This window comes from Telopea speciosissima, chromosome 3 (genome assembly GCF_018873765.1).
Source record: "Telopea speciosissima isolate NSW1024214 ecotype Mountain lineage chromosome 3, Tspe_v1, whole genome shotgun sequence".
Classification (NCBI taxonomy): domain Eukaryota; kingdom Viridiplantae; phylum Streptophyta; class Magnoliopsida; order Proteales; family Proteaceae; genus Telopea; species Telopea speciosissima.
In genome coordinates this window covers 71,979,079-71,999,119 of record NC_057918.1, presented here as the reverse complement: position 1 = coordinate 71,999,119, position 20,041 = coordinate 71,979,079, and the positions used below count along the sequence as shown (strand labels likewise).

The 20,041-nt window shown below is 38.5% G+C and overlaps 1 protein-coding gene across 2 annotated transcripts; it reads right to left on the bottom strand.

The window, feature by feature from the left end:
- Positions 1 to 459: 459 nt before the first annotated feature.
- LOC122657109 (FHA domain-containing protein FHA2-like) lies at positions 460 to 18,233 on the bottom strand. 2 transcript variants are annotated; one of them, XM_043851884.1, is made up of 3 exons: positions 17,481 to 18,233; positions 4,784 to 4,944; positions 460 to 887 (listed from the first exon to the last, which is right to left on the bottom strand). In XM_043851884.1, the coding sequence occupies exons 1-3, from the start codon at positions 18,160 to 18,162 to the stop codon at positions 678 to 680; spliced, it is 1,053 nt and encodes a 350-aa protein (XP_043707819.1). In that variant the 5' UTR covers positions 18,163 to 18,233; the 3' UTR covers positions 460 to 677. The 2 variants fall into 2 exon arrangements, with proteins under 2 accessions (XP_043707819.1, XP_043707820.1); XM_043851885.1 differs by having other exon boundaries at positions 4,784 to 4,941; positions 17,481 to 18,231.
- Positions 18,234 to 20,041: the final 1,808 nt, after the last annotated feature.

The window sequence follows — 20,041 nt, the reverse complement described above, 5'->3', positions numbered from 1 at the left end:
AATTTGTGTGCCATACAATTTCTTGTTACTTTTTGTCTTATATCATCCACAAGAGATTGCTGCCTGGTTGTGTAGCCCCTGCACCAAAACTGAGCCAATGACAACATGCATAGTCAACAAATTGATTGGCCACGGGAAGCAGCAACAACTGCTAGGTATAGCCAGGTTGTCATGGTGGCAGTGGCCACACACAATCATGCTTCTTCTTCACCCTACTTTGAGAAGCCAGAGATATCAAGCATATTCCATAGCTTGGGGCCACACTCGCATATTGTATGAAATACTGAAAAGAAATTAACTGGAGCTCATGTAAGATATAGCTCTAATTAACAGGCCACGCTTATCAGGCGTCCAAGATGTCGTTGGTGATATCAGATTCCTATCCAGCTCAACTTATTCATAATTAAATAAAGATAATTTCTATGAACCAAAAGCCCCTGGTGGGGGGGGGGGGGGGACTGAAACTGAAATCATCAAAATCTCCAACTATATCCAGAAAATAAACCTTTTGGCATTTACATATTCTGAAACTGGGGGTATTACCCCTTAAGCAGTATGGAACCCCATTTTTACAACAATAGTTTCAGGGTTCACGAGTCCTTAACTGCCTACCCAAAAAAAAAATCAACAGAGTTGATCTCTCTATGCTATAGAAGGACAATGTGATGTTTGTGATTTTATGAAAGCAGGGATACTAACGAAACAAACTCTGATGTTACCCGTCCTTTGGACCTTGTGTTGATGACGAAGTGTTCTGGGTATTTTCTTAGCAATGTAAGCAGGCCATACCATGGTCTCCCCTTGGATTCATTGGCAGGCCAGTCCTCAGAAGTGAGATATCTCCTCACACGAGTGTGATGCCAGATATTGCCATACTGCTCTACCAGCTACATAAAGAACAGCATTCATAAGATGTCAGAAAATAATCTGTACATTTAACAATCCCAGAAGCAAAAATGAAAACATCAATTGCATTCTTTCAAAAGATTAGCCCGGTGGTTTGCAAACATTAATTTTGTGTTTACATCAGCAGATGTCAAGGATAAATAATGCCTCTCACACTAGTGTGAAGAAAAGGAATTTTAATTAAGCTGGAAGCATACAGGAAATTTGAAAAATTGGAAAGTCTACACTCTACAGGAAACAGTACGACAGTCAGACAAATGCCTCTTGTTCTAAGATTCATATAATAACTGGTAGTGTCAATACCTATTGTTGGTAAGATTAAAAGAGTTCGGAAAAAACCCCAGCTGTTGAGACTGAATCCACTGGGAGCAACTTGCTTGATATTTGGATGCATGCAACTTGCAATGTGGCCACTATATATAGTGATAACACTAAGCTATGCATAATTAAATTGCAAAAAGGGCAATTTGCAAATACATTAAGTACTGTTCTCTGGTTATTATTGTTATTAGATTTTATTCAAAATGGAGTACTATCTCTAGGGTTGCCCTCAATATGGACATTCTTTTTTTTTGGGTAATGATTATTGTTGTTATTATATTTTATTCCAAATGGAGTACTAGCTCAAGCGTTGCCCAGGACCAACTAAAAGTGCTAATTGCAAAAACATTAAGGTGACCATTATCACTTGAGTTATTGATTTTTTCATAAAAAAAAGTACTACTCTTTGGGTTGCATTTGATGTCTTAAGTTACCTTCTAAGTAAGATTAACTTACAAAAAAGTATAGAAATTAGAAAGACCAGTATAAACTAAAAGAATGCTATCTTCCACCCTCAAAGTGAATATGGCACTCTTCAGCTGAAAAGCTAAACTTTGTATTATATTAAAGGGATAAGGTTCCCCATTATGCCAGTATAGGAAAAATCTACCACACAACACCAATGGCAGCATGCAAAATGGTATCGTCCTAGGGAGCCCACAATGGTCAGATAGGAGAGAGAAAATGAATAATAAAAGCCCTGTGAGAGAGTGTACCTTAAGCAGACAATGTGAGGATCTTTTTCCCTATATCAAATTATCAATCATGCTGTTGCACTAATTTCTTGCTTAAAATATGGAAACAAAATTGAAGGCAAGCGGCAAAGCAGGGACAGACAATCAACAGTAGGACTATATATTGGATATATGGTGGATCAGCAGATATCCCAGAAACTTCTCAATGTCCTCAGTGGGACAAATGATTCTCAAACCATAGTTCTAAATTTTGCCAAAATTTCGCTAATTTTGACTTGTCCAAGAGGAAACAGGTAGCGAAACCCAAAATCAGCACTGTTTTGCCAAAATTTTGGTCATTTCGTTTCGGTAGTTTGCTCATTTCGGTCTAAAAAAATGCACTGTTTTGTCAAATTTTGGTCAGTTTGTTTGGTATTTCACTCATTTCAGTCGTTTACCCCCCAAAATGGCCAAGCGAAACTCATGGGAATACACTATTTGGGCAAAATTTTGGTATTTCGCTCATCTCAGTCTGACCGAAACAACAAAACGAAACGAGTTTTTGAATCTTGTCTCAAACTCGTTGCTATAGTTCAAACCAGCTGTCTTGCATGCCCATGAAGCTAGCATATCTCACCCTGATGTACATCAAATCATGAAGAAGAACATCCCCCCCTCCCCAAAAAAAAAAAAAAAAAAAAGTTACTGTGAGGTACTGTTCATGCAAACAGTAATTTGGGGCTGATATGGACTGCTGGCTTAGAGGAGTTGATTGTAAGTGTTATTTTTATTATTAGACACTTATTTAGTTTCCTATTTGAGTTGTAATCCTAAATAGGAATCCTAGTTAGACTCAAGTTTCTATTTTAAAGGGGATTTTATTCCTAGAAGTGTCTTGGAATTTATTATAAATAAGTATGTGGCTGAACAGAAATGGGACAGAGATTGAAGAGAAAAGAGTTACGGTTGAAGCAGTGAGAGGCGGCAACGGTGAGAGACCGTGGGTGAGAGGATGATGGGCTGAGAGAGTCTGGCTCAGAGAGCTGATCCTATCCCCCTTCTATATCCCTTCTTCTTTATGTTCTTCCTCATATGTAACAGAAAAATAGTAATAAAAAAAGAGCTTCAATTATTTAAGTTTGTTCCTTTTATTATTGATCCTGCTGTAACCGATCTCCCGCTGGTTTCCCTGGTTCGAGGTCGAGACTATTCACGCGAACAATAATTTGGGGCTGATATGGACTGCTGGCTTAGAGGAGTTGATTTTAGGTGTTATTTTTATTATTAGACACTTATTTAGTTTCCTATTTGAGTTGTAATCCTAATTAGGAATCCTAATTAGACTAAAGTTTCTATTTTAAAGGGGATTTGATTCCTAGAAGCTGTCTTAGGTTTTATTATAAATAAGTAAGTGGCTGAGCAGAAAATGGACAGATTGAAGAGAAAAGAGTTATGGTTGAAGTTGTGAGTTGCGGCAGTGGTGAGAGACCGTGGGTGAGAGGATGATGGGCTGAGAGAGCTTATCCTATTCCCCCTTCTATATCCCTTTCTTCTTCTTTTCCTTTATGTTCTTCCTCATATGTAACAGAAAAATAATAATAAAAAAGAGTTTCAGTTATTTAAGTTTGTTCCTTTTATTGTACTGATCTTGCTGCAACCGATCTCCAGCTGGTTTCCCTAGTTCAAGGCCGACTTTGCTTTACACTGAGTATAAGCATCGTCATATCATATCATATCAAACTTCACAAAAACATGGAAAGACTACCACATCTCTCTTCTTAATAAAGTAATTAATTAAATCACAACACTTTCAGAATAATTAATTAGGAATCTTAAAGCAAGAAAATAAATCACTAACATCTCCCCTCTCCAACAGTGGTATGTATATCTGACAAAATTCCTATTATACCCCTAAATTGTTATAACCATAGTTATCAAGGAGGCTAGGGGACCCAAGGCGGTGGGGCACCCTAGGTGTGCATTACATGAAACAATTTCCTCAGCCTGTATTTTTATGGAACATAAAACACAAAACTCATGTTTTAGAACAATTTAATATCTCAATTCATTAATGAATATGTGAAACAGAGAAGAAGAAAGGAAAAAATAGAAAAGAAAAAAAAAAAAAAAAAACAGAAGCAGAACGAAGATGTGAAACAGAGAAGTGGAGAAGAAAAAAACGCAGTGAAACAGGGAAGAAAATGAGAAGAAGAAAAAAAGAAGCACAACTAAGAGAAGGAACACAATGAAACAGGGAAGAAGAAGAAGAAGAAGAATGAGAAGAGGAAAGGGAGGGGGGATGCAGTGAAAAATGGACAGAGAGGACTTACCGGTTGGGTCGCCGCCGGTTGAGTCACAATCACCACCCCATAGATAGGTATTCCCGGGTTTCAAGGAAGGGATGAAGTCTATCACAGCGGGTGTGGGGGTTCCAACTTTCGATTGACTTAACCCCCTTTTTCCCCTTATTCTCTTATTATTTTACATGCATGTGATTCCATGCATCATGATGTAACAAAAGTTTGTACACAAAAGATAAAAAGACAAATGGAATCTAGCTCATAAAAATAATAATAAAAAAAAGATCTGAAACAATAAGGCAACTACACGCCTTGGGTGGCCAGAAGCGCTTGGACACCCCCGCCTAAAGTGGCGCCTGGGCGATGCATGGCTATAACCGATCACACCAAGGTGTCAACATATCCCCCTCCCCCACCTTCCCCAGCCCACATTAGGAGCTCAATTAATTGGGAGATGCTGCTAATTACTTTCTTTGAGAACAGAAGTTGAGGTAATTTTCCCTAAAATATAGGTCCTTAAAAAGAAGATATCCAGGTCATAATTAAACTAACCTCAGCAATTCACCCCCAAAAAAAACTAACCTCAGCATGAAGTTTTGCCATGGGCATCCACTCTCCCGGACCACAAAGATCAGAAAGCACAGTAGCAACAGATGAAACAACATCTTTTTCTTCTAACTGCAAAAGTTGATGATTATCTGCATCTCTGTCAGCCCTTGACCTTGCCTCTCCCTTTTTCTCTGCTGGGACTAGAGATTGTTAGTACAATAGTGTCAACATATTCTTGACTACATGTTTTGCATTAAATGAACCAAGTTATACTAGGAATTCGTAATATTTTGGATATGAGAATGATAATGACACCAATTCAAACAACAAAGCTCATCAAGACAAAAATCACTGTTAGTATAGCATGCAAAAAGGACAAGGAAAAAGAAGAAAGAAATCATGCATTATTTACATTATACATGATGTATATAAGTATTTTAAGAAAGAATATATTACACCAATCTTAACCAGGACAACCACTGCACCCCAGGGCATGGTACAAGTTTTGTTTCAGATCCTTCTGTATCACACAAAATAAAAAATGAAAATGCTAACCTCAAAGATTCTTTGTTTCACAGGCGAATCACAACTCAAAAAAATAATTGAACCCCGCCCCAAAAATAACAACTATAAGGGGTTCTTGCTACCCAGGATTTGACATGTTTGGATGGGACCTTGAGCGACCAGTGAGGTTGTTTCTGTGAGCTTAGCAAAACCCAGCAAAGAAAGGATAAAAAATATTAAATCATATATTTCATGACACATTAAATAGCTTCTATCTTCAAAACAGATTCTTAATTAATATTATGATATTTAATATCGTCTTTACTTCCAGGCCAACAGCTGTATAAGGTGAATTCTTATTTAGTGGCAAATTTCAATAAAATGCTGACCATAAAAATACTGGAAAGAAGTATGTTAATGTTTATGCAGAAGATAAGGCAGCCAACCATAGTTGTCACGGAGTCTACGCGACCCTAGGCGTTTGAGGGAAAAAATCAAAGTGACACCAACAAGGCACCTAGGTGGCGCATAAGAAACACCTAGGCATAGTTCAAAATCTCGCCGAAATCTCAAAAAACTTGAGCTTCTTGAGACAAGTTATTATACGAAGCAAAAAAATGTAAAAACTCGAAAACTCGACCGAGATTTCGAATATTTCGAGAATCTCGACCTCCTCTGTACTTATAGAGTCATAGTATTGTATTGTTGGGACTTGGGTGTTAAGATGTGGAAGACTAGGGTAGTAAGGTGTCTATGACTTATGTATTATTCATTGTACTTAGGTTTGGTGTCTATGTAATATGCATTGTGAACACTTCATTGTATCTTGTGGTTTGTAGTAGAAACTTTAAGTCTTTAACTATTTCTTAAATATTATGTGCATAATTTATTTGTTTTACTAGTTAATTATGTCTCATATCATTCAAACAATGTGTTGAATAGGCAATATTACATTAAGGGTTCGGCCTTTACTGCCAACCAAGGGTGCAAATCCAAAACACCAAATTGGGTGTTTTTTTTTCTCTTCAATTTGAACCTTTAAATATGTTTATTAAGCCTAAAACAAGCTTACCTTAAAGTTTCAGAGCCAACTATGGCCATATGCCCACCGAAACATTTAAAAAAAAAAAAAAATACACTGTCTCGCCGAAAACTCGACCTGGTCGAGACCGAGTTTTAGAACCTTGCACCTAGGCGACCAAGGCACCCTTCCAGCAAAGGGCACCTAGACATCTAGGCATCGCCTAGACAACTATGTACTCAACTCAATAATTTAGAAGGTCAATATAAGCTTTTCCACAATCATTTATCAATAACCATAGAATTTTTAAAATGTATTTTTCATTTTGGTGAAATGAAAGTTTTTGGCAAGAAACCCAACAATAAAATTTAACCAGAATAATTGCTGGTGCATTTGGAAGGAATGGAAGAAAATTCTACGCTATAAAGAGACTGAGGTGGGCAGAGAACCAAGATAAGCCAAGAAGCAGGTTTGAGATTGGCTTTCAGTGCTACCAAAGCTTTTGGGAGGTTAAGACACATAAAATATGAGATTCGTGGGACGATATTGTACATTGGGTGATAGTTTTGCTTTTTGAACTGACTCTCTGTACAGTATCCTGAGTGTACAGGTTGCTTCTTTGTGGCGAATCAATTCTTCCTTAAATTTAAAATGAAAAAAAGAAAAGAAAATCAGAATAAGTCACCAGAAAATACAAGAAAACTCTGGACATTTGTATCCAAAGTTGTACGGAGATACCATACAAGGTGGGCAAGCTTCTATGTTCTTGTTCTAATTTCTAAGTCACTACTTTCTTGGATGTCCCACTTCGCTCTTCTTGCTTTCAATTACTACCTTGGCAAACCATGGCCCTACTATTATCAAGGTCATCTGCTAAATCACTGAGAGCCTCAAGATCCAAGGAAAAGAAGCCAAAGAATGAGCCTCACTTTGCCACTATTAAACCCGAGCTCACAGACAGTCGGAACATTTGACCGTGGCCCTGAAGATCCATATTCAACCCACGGTGGATGAAACTTAGTGTGACCCAAACTAGGGTCTATGTTGAACTGTTTAATAAATCAGTTGAAATTCTATATTAAATGCAACCTTGAAGAAGGAATATATATATATATATATTAATTACTACTTAACTAATAGGCCAAGGGGGTGAACAGACATCTGCTGTATTTGGACCCTTTCTGCCTAAATATTGTTGTGGTTGTTGTTGTAGTATTGTATCAGCTTTCTATCCTTGCTGTTGTATCTGGAGTTATTATTGGTGTACCATATGATTTCTATTATATAGCAATTAAACCCTTCTGTTATCTAACAAAAACTAATAGTCATATAGATTGATCCTTTTTCCATAAGCATTTATATTTTCTAATGTTTTGGAAACTCCATTTTGGTTTGGGAATACTTGCATTAGATGGACTATTATTTGAGAATACAAACGATTTTTGTTCTGGCATGCAAGCATACTACCGAGATCTCGCCAAAGATCTCGGTCTCAGTTCAACTCGGTTAATCTAGACCAACTTAAGTCTTATAAAATCCCCCCTTGGAGTCGAAATTTTGCCTCTGTCTCGCCTTCTTGCCTCTGTTGGTTTGCTGTGAAGGGAAAACTCATACAAAGTGGAAGTTTTGTGATTTATTTGGGCAAATCGCACCTCCAACTGAAGATTGAAGCTTCAACATCTCTCTTGGGAGTTGCATTGCATCTCAAGAACACGCTTAGGTAAAAATTCGTTCTAAAAAATAATTTTTTTTCATAGAAACATGATCTAACCTTGTTTTGTTGACTATGAAATTATTATATATTATACAATGTCCACTGATCTATTGATTGAGCTTGATTCGACAACAACAACGTGGTCATTATGATGATCTGGCCCGACGCTCGTTTCAGTACTAGCTTGTATTTATTTAATCTATGTGACTATGTCTCTTTCCAAGTTTCTAACAATTATGAACAAACAGTCAAACCATCACTATGTATGATAATGAAATATGAATATGATGCCTAATGCTTAAATGGTTTATGGTTTGATGTATTTTAATTCTTAATGCTTATATAAGTTGTTTTACATCTCTACTTTAATTATATGAGTTTTAAATATTGTGTGGAATAGCCTAGGATAGATCTCACGCACGCCGTAGACTACCAACCTAGGGTCCGTAGTCAAAGTACCATTTTGGGTTTGAATTTGCAAAAACTAATGATTCCACTATGTTTAGAAGGCCTAAAATAGGGTGAATGTCAAGTTTCAGGACCTATCTTGGTCATATGGCCATCGAAACCAACCATCGAGTTGAGAAAAAAAAAAATACAAGATCTCGCCGAATACCTGTCAGCCTGGGATTCACTCAATGGAACCTAATGTAACCTCTGTAGCATGGTTCTAGGTCTCGCTATCTCGGCTGGTTTCGGTCAGCCAAAAAACCGAGTTGTCTCGGTAATTCGGCGAGATCTCAGCCGAGTTGGTGCATTTTTTTATGTCAAATTTTGACCCTTGGTTTCAGTGGTCATATGACCTAATTAGGTCATGAAACTTGCAAGACAGCCTATTTTAGGCTCTATAAACATGGTTGAACCCTTATTTTTTTTTTTAAATATCACACCCAAAATGGTAATTTTACTTAGGACCCTATGTTGGTAGTGTATGCTGTATATATATAAAATGATATGACCAATTCCACACAATCTTTAGTATTAGAACACATATAATTCAACTAAAACAACTTAAATATGCAATAGGAATGAAATTTTTATAATTCAAGTAAACCCTTAGTTTTTTAAAAATCCACTTGTTCCAAGCTTGGTTGTGTATGATTTGGTTAAACAATTAGCATTTGGCGGGTTTTGTGCATTCACAATCGAAACACACCGACTCAATATTGTAGATATCTTCAACTTGAAATCTCCTCCAAATGATGTTGATGTACAATAAATCTCATCAAATGTTGTTGAGTGACAAGTTTACTTGTTCCAGGAGAGATTCGGGCAAAACATGAGGTTTTGAGGAGTTTTCCTTCAAAACTAACCGAAACCACCGAGAATGGTCGAAATTTCGACCAGATCTCATTGAGACAGTGTATTTATATTAAGTGAGTAGGTAACTTTTTTGCCGAAATGAGATTTTGGCAAGATGCTGAAATCTTGGTCGAAAACATGTAATGTTTTGGGATCGCATGTGGTTTCGACTCGACCCTTGTCAAAACCAAGATCTCGTGAGACCTCAAACCATGCTCTGTAGATGGTTATTGCTGCCAGAAGATCATCAATCTAATGAATATGATCTGCCAAAACGTAGAAAATGTATCAATTGATAATCACAGAAACATTTCGTTAGGGATATCCAATGCTGCAGTCTAATCTTGATTTCATCATGATGAAGTGAATAGGAAGGAATGTTTCTGGGAATATTTTCTTCATTTGCTTCTTCCAACATGTCAAGACCAAGAAAGCACATCTTCAAAGGACTCCCTCTTCCAATATGGAAAAAGGAATCAGCTCCAAATAAAAATTTGACATTTAGAAAGGAAAGAAGGGTACATAATAGCATTGCTTAAAATATAAAACATTGCATATCCTAAAAGGCTAAAAAGTTTGAAACCCCCAAAAAGAAATTTCAGGATCAAGAAGATATAAATGAAAGAAATTGCCGAACACAAGGGATCAATAAACTTTCAGGATCAAGAAGATATAAATGAAAGAAACTGTTGAACACAGGGGATCAATAAACTTTCAGGATCAAGAAGATATAAATGAAAGAAATTGCCGAACACAGGGATCAATAAAGCCGAAGGGACCAGACTAATCACTTCCAGGTCGCCTTGAGGAGTCACAAACATTAGTCAAGCCAAATTTGAGATTCCCATAAAACTTTCTTGAAAGTTGCCTAAATACCTTCTGCATGATTGTTCTTTTGCACACCTCAGGAAACAATTATCTACCTGTTCAAACTTCTTTCTAGAAGTTAAAGAACAATCCCAAGAGTTCCAATCAAATTAGGCTCTTCTATAGGTAATATTAATCAACTCATCAATACTCAACCAAATCCAGCACTAATGAAAGGCATATTCTAACTCCTTGCAAGTACAATAAAGGCTAGCAACAAGATAAAGATGTTTCACAGTTGAACTGTTGCATGTATAAAGTTATACATCAATCATTTCTCCAATCCCATTTATTGACACCCATATATCCTATGCAATATTTTTTTTCACGATCCATATCATCAAGATGATGAGGACCAACCGGAGACTCACGCTTCCCCTTGTTAGCATAGGTTTTGGCAAAACGACCTGAAAAAGTAAGCCTCTATGCGTCAAATCAGTTAGTCAAAAGATCACCCACATCCATTGAGACAAAGTCTGAAACTGAAACTGGGAATTTTTATCAATAAAGCTGTGTTTGGATGTCAAGAAAAGAAAAGAAATGAAAAGAAAATTTTATTTTCTAAGTGTTTGACTGGATAAGAAAAGATTATCGATATTTCAATTAAAAAATAAAAAAGCCACTGGTGGAACTTCCAGAACTTTGTAACCTCTCTCACTTTGTCACATCTTCTGCAACTAAAAAGCCCTTCCCTGTTTTTGCAAATAAAACCCCTCCCTGTTTTACTTTTCCCCAGACAAGCACTATTGTGCCCTTCTAATTCGAAGAAATTCAACGAACTCAGAAAAATGATAGTGCACAAAATCAATCTCTTCGTCTCTCTCTTGAAGAGTCGCATTTTCTGAGTTCCGCTCATAAATTTATAACCTAAACCCAGCCCTATCCCCGAGGAAAGATTCATCGTCTAAGCCTTTAATCGCGTCCACTGCAGGCCCTAAGAAAACAGAGACTTCATTGCCTACGGCAAGCCACAGAACCCTCTCCAGGGAATTCATCATCTACGAGCAGGCCACATTATGATGGATAAGTTAGAAAACAAGAATGGATCGGTTCAAGTAAGAAACAAGAGTGCAAGAGTTACGAAGAGCAAAGAGGAAGAACAAGAGAAGAGGAGAAGAAGAGTTGAGAGAATAGTAGGTGAGAGAGTATCGATTTCTCTCTCCTATATTCTTCATTAATCAACTGCTGGAATTACATACACCTCCCTAGTAAGGTAAAAGATAAAAAGGAAAAATATACAAAATACAACTTAAAGTACAATACAATAAACCAACTACAGAATCAGCCCAATCAGCATCAGTGTAGCCCTCTATCCTCAAATGGTTGTGCCTGGCATATAGAAGTCCTTTTCTTGGAGGACTTCAAGTACCTGATGATGCGATAAACCGCATCCAAGTGCCTACTCTTGGGAGCATGCATAAATTGGCTCACCACTCCAACTACCTAAGTAATGTCAAGCCGAGTTAAAGAAAGGTAGATCGGTTGTCCAACCAATCTCTGGTACTTTCTGCACCTATAAGAGGGGATCCACAGTCTTCACTAAGCTTGTGATTTTGATCAATTGGAAAGTTTGCTGGTTTACAACCCAACATCCCTATTTTTTTCAACAAATCCAACACAAACTTCCTTTGGCAAATATTGATTCCCTACTTTGATCTTGATACTTCAATTCCCAAGAAGTACGTCAAAAGTCCAAGATCTTTAATCTCAAAATGTTGGACCAAGTATGATTTCAATCTACTTATCTCAGTCTGGTCATTTCCAGTCGCTACAATGTCATCAACCTAGACAATAAGAGCAATGATAGTACTATTACCTCGCTGGATAAATAAAGTGCGGTCGTCTGACTTTGGGAGTACCCATTCCCTAGAATGGTCTGTCTAAATCGCTCAAACCAAGCCTTAGGAGACTGTTTGAGACCATAAAGTGCCTTTTTTAGGAGGCACACTTTCCCTTCTGAGGGAAATTTGAAACCAGGTGGAGGTTGCATATACACTTCCTCTTCTAGGCCACCATCGAGGAAGGCATTCTTTACATCCAACTGTTACAATGGCCAGTCTCTATTAACCGCCAATGATAGGAGGACTTTGATGGAGTTGTGTTTGGCCACAGGAGCAAATGTCTCCTGGTAATCAATGTCATACACCTGACTGTACCCTTTGGCCACCAACCGAGCCTTATTATCTTTCTACAACACCATCTGACCGATATTTGATTGTGTAGACCTACCTACATCCAACTGGAACTCTCCCCCTGGGAAGATCTACCAATTTCCAAGTACCATTTTTTTCAAGAGCCATCATTTCCTTAGACATGGCTTGCTTCCTCTTTGGGTCAGATATAGCTTCAGTAACATTCTTGGGAACGGAAACAAAGGAGAGGACAACAATAAAAGCAAGACCTGTAGGAGAGAGAGAATCGTAGGAAACAAACTGGGCAATAGGATTAGTGCAAACTCTTTTTCCTTTTTTAACAACAATAGAAAGGTCTAAATCAGAAGGAAAAGAAGGGATGTCACCTGACTGAGGAGGATGAAGCTCAGGATGTGGATCCAAAGAGGACTCTTGGCAGGTCGTCTTTCCCTTTCCCTTTAAGCATTCACCTCTTTTGTACATAACTAACTCTTTTTCATTTTCATTTCTAGCATCAACACCTGAATGAGTATCAATGTCAACAACATTCACTTCTTTGTATTTCTCAATGTCAAGCAAGAATGGGGAGGTAGAGGTAGGCAAAGGAGATAAAAAGAGGATGACATCAGCAGCCTGTTTACTTCCATTAGTCTCCCCCTGAAGAGGATGCTGATGAGGAGAAAAGAAAAGAAAAGACTCAAAGAAGGTGACATCTTTCCAAAGATGTCGACTTCGGGAAGAAGGGTAGTAGCATTTATACCCTTTAGTAGAGGAGGAATAGCCAAAGAAAAGACATTTGACTATTTGAGTGCTTTGGGGTCAAGCTTTGTGCAGGCCGATTTATTGTAATGGACATAGCAAACATACCCAAACACTTAGGAGGAAGGGAAAAAGTAGGAGTCTGAGGTGAAAGAGTTTCCAGTGGTGATTTAGAGCCAAGGAGCTGAGTTGGCTCCGATTGACTAGGAAGGCAACAATAAGAAGGGCATTAAACCAAAAAGTCTTAGGAACATGCATGCCAAAGAGGAGACTCTTAGTGACTTCCGACAAATGACGATTTTTCCTCCTAACAACCCCATTTTGTTGAGGGGTGTCAACACAAGCAACTTGATGAATGATGCCATTGTCAGTAAAAAACTGTTGGAACCCCCCCCCCCATACATGTACTCTCCCCCCTTATCAGAACGAACTATGTGAATGCGAGTGAGTACCAAATTGAGTACAAATCAACAGACAAAAATTTTTGGAAGCATCATAAACATCACTCTTTTATTTCATCAAAAAAGTCCAAGTGAACTAGAAATAGTCATCAACAAAAGAAACAAAATAACAATATCCAGACAAAGAGGTAGTGGGAGCAGGTCCCCAAACATCAAAATGAAGAATATGAAAAGGAACAATAGATCTATTGCCATGGTAAGGATAAGAAGAACGACAATGTTTAGCAAACAAACAGGGTTCACACTGAAATTCATGGGAAGAAGGAATAGAAGAAAACAAATGTGGTAATTTTTTTATCATAACACCAAAAGAAGGGTGACCCAAACATTGATGCCACAACATCACCGAGTCAACAGAACTGTTGTCATTACGCCCACACAAGTAGGACTGAGCAGTAAATACAGGGGATGTTCTTGGACCAAGAAAATAAAGTCCATTTTCCTCACGTTCACTACCAATAATCTTCTTTGTCACCAAATCCTGAAGAACACAATGAGATGGAAAAAAGGTAACACAACAATTCAAGAATTTGGTTAGATAGCTCACACATAAGAGATTAGTGTTAAACTGAGGAACATGAAGAACGAAGTCAAGGGAGATAGACAAGGTGACACGGACACTACCTTTACCAAAGATGGAAGAAAGAGAACCATCAACAACTCTAACCTATTACTTACCAAAACAGATAGAGTAGGAGTCATAACACTGAGATATGCCAGTCATATGGTCAGTGGCTACAGAGTCAATGACCAATGCGGAGGTAGTGGAAGGAGCAGATGTAGAGGCCTGTAAAGTGGAAGCCGGCACTGCAGGTGTAGAAGTAGAGCTATCCAGATATGACAAAACCCTGCGAAATGATACAATATCATCCTGAGTGAGAGATCTGGTGTCTGTCCTTAGTCCATATGGAGATTCCATAGGTTCAACCTCAGTCACCATAGTGCATGCTTTGGCTCCCCCTCTCCTGTTGTCATGCATACCAGAGGGACAGCCATAAAGTATCCAACATCTCTCTCAGGTATGCCCAGATTTCCTACAGTGGTCACAACTGAATCTATCCTTGTCATTCCCTTTGGGTAGAACCTGGCCTCTTCTTCCAACATCTGACATAATGTAGGAATACACGAAAAAAGTGGAGATGATACCCAAACTCAATGGGGAGTACACACTCTACCCAAAAACAGAGACAATTCTTCTCAAGAAAGATTTCTCCAAGCAAGACAATTCTTCTCTTTAAAGCATAGCTTCATCACACAACCACTGGAGGAGTTCAAACAACACTCCTCACTAACGCCAAACGGGCTACTTCGAAAAAACAATATCCAAATCAGATGGGGAGATCACACACAACCCAAATACACAATCCAACTTTGAAAAAAATTCCAGTAAGGACAAATAAGCTCCAAATGTGAGGAACTTCACTCAAACAACCCTCTGAAGGGTAACAACATTTCATAACAACCCAAACAACTATATGAGGCATTCCACAACCATTTCAACAACACAACAATCAACTGGGGAGGACACTTGACCCCAAAAAAATATCAGCAAGCAAACAAATCACTATTTCTTGAAAAAAAAAAAAAAAAAAAAAAAAACAAATCAAATGCATTTCTTGTAACATAGTTTCATTCCAAAGTGTACCCAAGAATACCCATATAATATATTCCTTCAACTAACAGCAGCCATTTACACTTCATGAGGAATTTCAGGCAAAACAGAGGAGGTATTAAAAATCTGGTGGTACCTGTCCAGCTGAAAGGTAATGAGTTGTGCTCCCAAAGTGTATCCCTTCAGCTAATGAGGCCTTAGGGGAATCAAAGACACCTCTTGGGCGATTCCAACAAGCATAGCCACATCTCAAGTGGTTGCTTAATGAGAGAGAAACGAGAGGAAGTAGGTGGGGCTGGCGGTAACTTCTGTGCAGCTTCTAAGTCTTCATTTTGACTTTCACATCCCCCAAACCTACTCCCTTAGATCTTGTGTTGCTCAATAGAACTCCATTAAACCTTCCAACTGTATTAGTTTACATAGAGAGGTGTAGAAGAGAAGATGTAGGCTTGGTCGACTCTCAAACCAAGCTCTAATACCAAGTTAGAAAACAAGAATGGATCGGTTCAAGAAAGAAACAAGAGTGCAAGAGTTAAGAAGAGCAGAGAGGAAGAAGAAGAGAAGAGGAGAAGAGGAGAAGAAGGAAGAAAGAAGAAGAGTTGAGAGAACTGTAGGTGAGAGAGTATCGATTTCTCTCCCCTATATTCTTCATTAATCAACTGTTGTAATTACATACACCTCCCTAGGGAGGTAAAAGATAAAAAGGAAAAAAGATACAAAATACAACTTGAGGCACAATACAATAAACCAGTTACAAAAATACCCCCAAAACATAAACTCTAACAGGATATTGACATGGTACGAATTGGGGAAAAAGAGATACCACAAAGTGACTATTTAGATATCTGGGGTCAATCATAAATAAAGAAACTGACATAGAGGATGGTGTTTCACAGAGAATTAAAGTGGGATGGATGAAGTGGAGATGTGCATCCGGAGTGTTGTGTGACCGGCGTATTCCTTTAAAACTTAAGCTTTAAAGGAAAGTTCTATAAAATTGTTGTACGACCGGCTATGATGTATGGGGCAGAATGTTGGGCAAGAAGTGTCATATTGAGATTTGAGAAGCTATGTAGTAGAAATGAGGATGTTAAGATGAATGTGTGAAAAAACTAAGAAGGATAAAGGAATGAGCGTATTAGAGGTGACTAGGCAATTTTCCCGATCAATGACAAGCTTTGAGAGAGTCGTTGTCGTTTGAGGTGGTATGGTCATGTTCAACGGAGGTCTAGGGACGCCCCAGTAGGTAAGAGTGATATGATCTTGATTGAAGGAGCTACAAGAACTAGGGGCAGGCCTAAAATGACCATAGGAGAAGTAGAGGAAGGACATGCATAGTCTAGGTCTTGTACCAAGTATCACCTCAGATAGAACCTATTGGAGGGCAAGGATCCATGTAACAGACCCCATTTAATTGAGATTCTCCTGACTTACTAGGATGTACCTCTTTCCTCTTACTTTCATATTTTATCTTTCTTTTTTCTTTTATTTTCCATCTTCATTTGTCATTTTCCAATTTAATATTTCTCATCTCTTTTCCCAACCCCCTTTTCCCCATCTCTTCATTCCTCTTTTTTTGTTTACACCACAGTTTTCACTACTTTGTTTTGTTTGGATCCATGTAGCCAACCCCATTAAGTTGGGATAAGGCCGAGTTTGTTGTTGTTGTTGTACAAGCAGGCCACAGTACATCGCCTTGTAAATCACAAAATTTTCTTAACTTACCCAATAGGGATATTTTGGACGACGGTGATAGGAAATTGTTCAAATTCCACAGCAAATTCAAAATTAAAAAGCAGAATCTTCTCTCCACCTGTTATCCTTCCAAGTGCCAAGAAAACATTTGGATCCAAGAAAACCATACAAAAAGTTTCGCTTTTCTTTTCTCTTGGCACCCAAACATGCCTAAAGGAATTTAAACCATAGAAACTAACACAATTCTCCTCACCATATATGAATGAAGCAAAAATCAAATCTTATGATAAAGCCATGAATCAAGCAATGACTCCCTGATTATGTATAGTACAAAACCTCAACTCTTACATAAAACTTGATGATGAACACATGAATCAAAGTTGAACAACAGATATAAATCCATAAAACTAATGAAAGGAAACAAACATTGAAACCGAATTTAAGCAGAAACCCATGAACAGGCAACCCTTATTATAGCTAAAAACCATTTAACAAAAGAAAAACAACAACAGCAACCAACAGAGATAAATTGAGAGTGCTAATGGAAATAAACAGAGATTGAAACCCACGAACGGGCAACCGATATTATAGCTAAAATACTTTTTAAAAAATAAATAATAACAGCAATACAGGAAATTAAAATTTCAAGAGAAAACAACTAACCCAATGGTCCAGAAGAAGGTCCTGCCTTTCCAGCAGCTGCTCCACCATACCCGTACATTTCATGACCTTCCCCGGTCCTCCGCAACTTCCTGCTCCCAGCGGGAATGATGCCGCCATCATCGTCATCGTCTTCATCATCATCATCATCATCATCATCCATGTACTCACTCGGTGCCCTAATCCTACCCTTCTTCTGACCAAACATCGGCGTGGGAGGTGGTTTGGTGAGACGGGGAGGACCACCCAAATGCCCTGCCGGAACTGGCGGCGGAGGATGGTGGGTAGAGATATGGTGAGGAGGAACAGAGCCTCCAAGAATGCTTCGAACAGGAAGTAAGAAGTAAAATTTCTTGTCTCCGATCTGAAGAAGGTCCTGTGAATCGAGCTTCACAGGTGGGTTTCCGGGTAAATGAAGAACGCCCTCGACGAAGCAACCATTCTTCCCGAGGACCTCGAGAGCGAAGCGACGACGCTGGAAGTCGTAGAAGATGCGCGCGTGGTGACGGGAAATGTTCATTCCACCACCGAGGCTTGCGAGATCGACGTCCACCGTCGATTTCTTGCTGGTCCGACCCAGGATTATGGAGTACGTCTGCATGAAGTATTCGAAGTCTTCGCCCTGAAGCTTGGCGAATCCGGCCTCGACATCGCCTCCGTTTCCGCTCCCCGTGCTGCCCATCATGGTTGATCGACAATGGTAATAATCGTTCGTACGAGAACGAGAGTGTCTCCAATAGAGAATTGGTTTACAAGTGAAACGAACATTTCCAGGGAAACTTTGTAGAGAATTCTACCCAAAAAAACAATAGAAGGAAATTTTGTAGAGACAGCTGTAGCTTCAAACAGTCAGAGAGAGAGAGAGAGAGAGAGAGAGAGAGAGAGAGAGAGCGCTGGAAACTTGGATACAGGATGCAAAGCAGCAAAGAGAGTTACTATCCTTTTGTGGGCTTGGATTTGGATATGGGCCTGGGCCCATATTCCAGCATATATTAAAGAGTAACACTTGTCTTCTTCAGAGTTCAGACTCCAGCCCCTCTCTCTTTTAGTCATTTCCAAGTCTCCAATCGAGCAAAGTACAAAACCTAAAACCTAGGGTTTCTATAATTCTCTCATCTGGGCTCTTCAGCCTACTGCAGCTTTAAAGGTAAGTTGAAGTCTTTGGTCTAATTGAGTTCTGTTTTTAAGTAGTTATCTTTATCTTCTGTCTTAGTTTTTGTTTCTTTGTTGGTCTATCTTTATTTCCATATTTACGATTTATTTTTTGAGATGAAAATGATGTTTTTTGAATCTCCTTCCTGTAAAATGATTGTGTTACTAATAACGTACTCTGGTTGGATCTGAGCTATATAACTCCTTTCAGAAGTAAGTGTTAAGTAGTGAGTGAAGCTTCTTATATTTCTGAGTCCATATCATGGTGTATCTGTGGAATGGGTGATCTTAAAACTTGCCAGATGATGTTGGGAAATTGCGCAAGGGCTTTGAGTATTGCATTGTTTCTTTTGCAATGTAGGCATGAAATAATCTCATGGTTATTATCCCTTCTGATGGCAGTGGACTGTGCATTAAGGATTTTGTTGATTAGGGCAAGCCCATCTGTTAGGTTACCCAATTAATCGATTACAGCCAAGAAATCATATTGATTCACTGATGTATGAGTGCATCTGTTTCTATGTTGACTTTGTTTCCTTTTGAGTTTATTGGGCATTCTCCCTCTACCTTGTTAGTAATGCCAGTTTCTTCACAATTTTATTCCTTGGATGCTATTAACTAGGACTCTGCTGTAACATGTGCTCTACTTATTTTCCTTCTGCAATTACATATTCTGTGGCTAATTTTTGCTGAACTTTTGCAAAGAGTCTTACAATATTGCATGCAACTGTTGATCAAATTTGTTTATTTGAATTCACTTTAGTGCTAAAACCACCAAAAGAAAACAAAAGAAAAAACTATAAAGAATACATGGCATACTTGAAGATGAATTGGATGGGATTGATTATACATCGTCTAACAAAGGAGATTAATTTGTTGGGGGTAACTAGGAACCTCCCCTTGAGTAAGAGGCATTTGTTTGGATTCCCAAGCACAGCTTCATTGTTTGACGCACCCTTACCCATTCCCTCCCCACCCATGCCCTCCTTATCCAAAGGCACATCAATGTTCCCCCCTTGTGCAGTATTTCTTCTAATGCTTCTAAATCCATCCATCACCTTTTTTTTTTTGAATGCCCCCTTTCCATGTCAATCTGGCCCAATGTTAGCAATCAGTGTTGACTCTCAAATAGTAGCAGTGGTTCCTTTGAAAATGAATGGAATTGGATCCTCAATCAGTTCAACGGAAAGACTTGTGTTGATCCTCTTCTTGATCCTTGGTTTTTGTTCCCTCCTGGCTTCTAGCTTTGCTTGTATTTTATGTTTTTTTCTCTCCCCCTTTCCCATATTCTTTTGCCCCCTAATGGGGCGACTGGATGTATGTTTGTTGCTTCATGAATATATATCATTCATCCAAAAAAAAAAAAGATGCTCCCTTTTTCTGCCTGTTGAGGAATTTGGATGCAGGGGAAC

Excerpts from the sequence above, each read along its gene's own strand:
- LOC122657109 (XM_043851884.1), bottom strand. The coding sequence starts at position 18,162 with ATGATGGGCAGCACGGGGAGCGGAAACGGAGGCGATGTCGAGGCCGGA. Across the intron at positions 4,945-17,480 it reads ACCTTCTTCTGGACCATTGG|CAGAGAAAAAGGGAGAGGCA; the intron begins GTTAGTTGTTTT and ends CTCTAGTCCCAG. Across the intron at positions 888-4,783 it reads TGGCAAAACTTCATGCTGAG|CTGGTAGAGCAGTATGGCAA; the intron begins GTTAGTTTTTTT and ends TTCTTTATGTAG.